Below are 2996 nucleotides of genomic sequence, written 5' to 3' on the forward strand. Positions count from 1 at the left end.
CGAGAACATGGGAAGACGAATCCTGCTTCCGTGAAAGCCCGAAGGCGCGCGATGTTGCGCTGGCCGGAAAAAGCGCGGTGCATGTGGCGCGCGCATCGCTGCTGTCATGGGCTCTAGAAAACTGGGGTGCATGCTCACGCATACGTGTGCTGCAGGGACCGCTGAGTGCAGAGACAAGCACGCTGCGAGGGTCGCGTGGCACCTTGCGGTGCCGTGGGACTTGGGCCAGCGAGGGTTTGGCGAGACATCGCGTGTGGCGCTGCGCAATGCTGGGCGATGTCGCCGGCAGGGCACAAAGGAGGCCGCCGTCGTGAGCATAACGCGATCCTCGACACATCTCAGTTGCGGTGCGGGTGGACGCTGCCCTAGGACGACGCGCGGGCCGCGCCGGCGATGTCCATTGCACGCAGCTCTTCCTGCGCGGCGCGCACGCCCTCCTCTATCGTTCCCAGGCGGCCGGCCTTGTCCGGATGGCAGTGGCAGGGCCGCAGCCCCTGGATGGCCTGCAGCAACTCGCGCCGCGTCTCCCGCATCTGCGCCTGCAGCTGCCGCATCTGCCCGCTGGTTGCAGGCGCGCTCCGCGAGTCACGCGCCGAACCGGTGCTGTTGTCAGAGGCCTACAGTTGCAGGCGCAGTGGGAGCCAGGGGACCAGCCTTGTGGGGGAGGGCGGGGAGCATGCGCTGCACATCGCGCCGCCTGCGGCGAGGGCGCATTGGATTGCAAAGCGCGCTGTTGCTGCACCATACGCGTCATTTAGCGAGCGGCCCGGCGGGCGGCCCAGGGCCTGTGCCTCACCATTATGCCTGGAGTCTGCCGTTGTTGGTTGTTGTCGCCTGCCCGCGACGTGCAACAAGAAAAAACCAGGCACCACGGGGGTGGGGGCAGAGCTACTGTACAGTAGGCTCCACGCTGAAAACCAAAAATAGGCGAATCGGGGTACGGGTGGCCGCGGATTCCGAGGAACTCCCTAGGAACGGCTACCGTATACGGGGATGCGTGGTGGTCTGGTACGCCCTCCTGTTTGTTGCGCTTGAGTTTGGGGCGATGCAAGTCAAACCACGGGTGCCACTTGCAGTGAGTGCCAAAACAGCTGAACAGTCATCGAGGCCAAAAACGCTGTGAAACCACCCTGAATTCCCTGGACATCATGCAACCGATGCCTGTGCATTGTCCGCGCCCTTGGACGCCCGGTGCCTGGGCACCGGGCCCGCCGCCTGCTGCCCGCTGCAGTTTGACCGCCGCCGCCGACGCCGTCCATGTCCGTGTTTAACAAGATCTTGCACAGCATGTAGTATTACAGTAGCGTTCGAGTGGTGCAGGTAACCCCATCTGCATGCCAGGTGTTGTGGTTGTGGTTGTGCATTGTTCTGCTTGCTGCTGAAAAGCTGGCAAGCATGAGCAACTTGGAGAGGGCTGTACAGACGCGACTGGGTTGGCCCATTCACTGCGTGCTGGAACACGCACAGGATGTTGAGGCGTACGAGGCAGGCTGGCAAATGCGCATACCTGAGACAAAGGCGAGGAGGGAACGGCTCCGCGACGCCGGCCTGAGTGACGCTGAACGGCGAGGCCCAGCAAGGCAACGCGTGTGCCCTGACCCCAGCACGCACGCCGTAAAACAATACCACAGGCGGCAACATCCGCCTTGTCAAGCTACCGTTCCCAAAAGCGACAATGAGCACTGCCACCACAAACACCTCGTGAAAAGAGACACATGCGTTGCATTGATGACGGCTCAACATGCTTCCAGAGTTACACCCAGCCACATTACCTAACACCCACGAAAACAGCGGATGCGCCAGCATCATGCCGCCTGCGTGCCCTGCGGCGGCGGCAGCAGCCCGTCGCCGACGCCAATGACCGACGCCAGCCACCCGGGGTGCGAAGACAGGAACAGCCCCACCCGCCACATCGCCACGGAAGCCGCAAACCCCAGCACCCACAGCGCCCGGGCGTCCTTAACTTGGTATGCAAGCTCCCATGCCTTCTCGCTTGCGTACAGGAAGAGGAATGTAGTGCCGCTGGCCTGCAAGGAGGGCATGCCCAGGAGCGCGCCGGCCGCCATGAAGGCAGCCAAGATGGCGGCGTAGGCCGCGTTGACGCACACGAACTCGGCCATGCGCAGGGACGAGCCTGGGGGTACAAAGGGCAGGCAGAGGGCGGCACGGTGCGCACCGGGCTGGGCCGCCAGCACTGGGTTGCACAATGTGGCTGCAGCGCTTGCAGGCAAGGCATATTATGTGTCGCTGAAAAGCTGGTGCAGGCCACCAAGACGACAGGAAGCCTTGCGGCTGGCTGCTGTGTCGACATGCACAGCATAACGCGCAACCGACAGCTGCTGCCCAACTGCATAGTGCAGGGCAGCAACGCAAGGGGGCGGTTGGTGCGTGGCCTTCGCCCACCTCTGGTGGCAGATAGGGCGAAGACCGATGACCGGATGAGCCCGGCCAACAGCAGGCACACGCTGCCAAACACGCTCACGCCAAGCCGGAACGGCAGCAGCCACGGCGGCGTCAGGCCGGCCGCCCGCAGCGCCATGACCGGCGCCAGGAGCGCCGCAGCGGCGGCCGCCGAGTTGAGCATGGCGTCGTCATTTTGCCAGCCGATGAACCAGCCCAGGCCAAAGGGCACCACTGCCGCTCACGGGCGCGCGTGAGCATGGCAAAGCGGTGCTGCTATGCTCGACGTGTGTGTCTCAGGTCCCGCTTGCATCGCAACGGCATATGCGGAAGGATTCTGAAGGACCGACGGGCAGTTTCCCTGGACCCGCATGACCCTGTGCAGGCGTGCAAGCGCATGCACACCTGGCAAGGCGCCTTACCCGTGGCACCTCACCTTGGAAGCCGAGCGCCGAAAACGCCGCCGCCGCCGACAGCAGCCCCAGCAGTTGGGAGCCGTGGCGCGCCGCCGACGCGCCCATCACGACCGCGGCACCCGCGTTCCATAAGAACGTTGCGGCGACGTTCGAGAGCCGGCGGCCGCCGCCCCGCCCGCG

The 2996-nt window shown here is 64.6% G+C and overlaps 2 protein-coding genes across 2 annotated transcripts; both read right to left on the bottom strand.

Annotated features, from left to right (window-relative positions):
• Nucleotides 1-365: 365 nt before the first annotated feature.
• On the bottom strand, nucleotides 366-799 carry MNEG_8756 (hypothetical protein; the record flags this gene model as incomplete). Its single annotated transcript, XM_014042772.1, has 2 exons — nucleotides 366-617; nucleotides 797-799. The coding sequence occupies 2 exons, from the start codon at nucleotides 797-799 to the stop codon at nucleotides 366-368; spliced, it is 255 nt and encodes an 84-aa protein (XP_013898226.1).
• Nucleotides 800-1805: 1006 nt separating this feature from the next.
• On the bottom strand, nucleotides 1806-2921 carry MNEG_8757 (hypothetical protein; the record flags this gene model as incomplete). Its single annotated transcript, XM_014042773.1, has 3 exons — nucleotides 1806-2134; nucleotides 2404-2634; nucleotides 2837-2921. The coding sequence occupies 3 exons, from the start codon at nucleotides 2919-2921 to the stop codon at nucleotides 1806-1808; spliced, it is 645 nt and encodes a 214-aa protein (XP_013898227.1).
• Nucleotides 2922-2996: the final 75 nt, after the last annotated feature.

This window comes from Monoraphidium neglectum, assembly GCF_000611645.1.
Source record: "Monoraphidium neglectum strain SAG 48.87 unplaced genomic scaffold scaffold01701, whole genome shotgun sequence".
In the NCBI taxonomy this organism is placed as follows: domain Eukaryota; kingdom Viridiplantae; phylum Chlorophyta; class Chlorophyceae; order Sphaeropleales; family Selenastraceae; genus Monoraphidium; species Monoraphidium neglectum.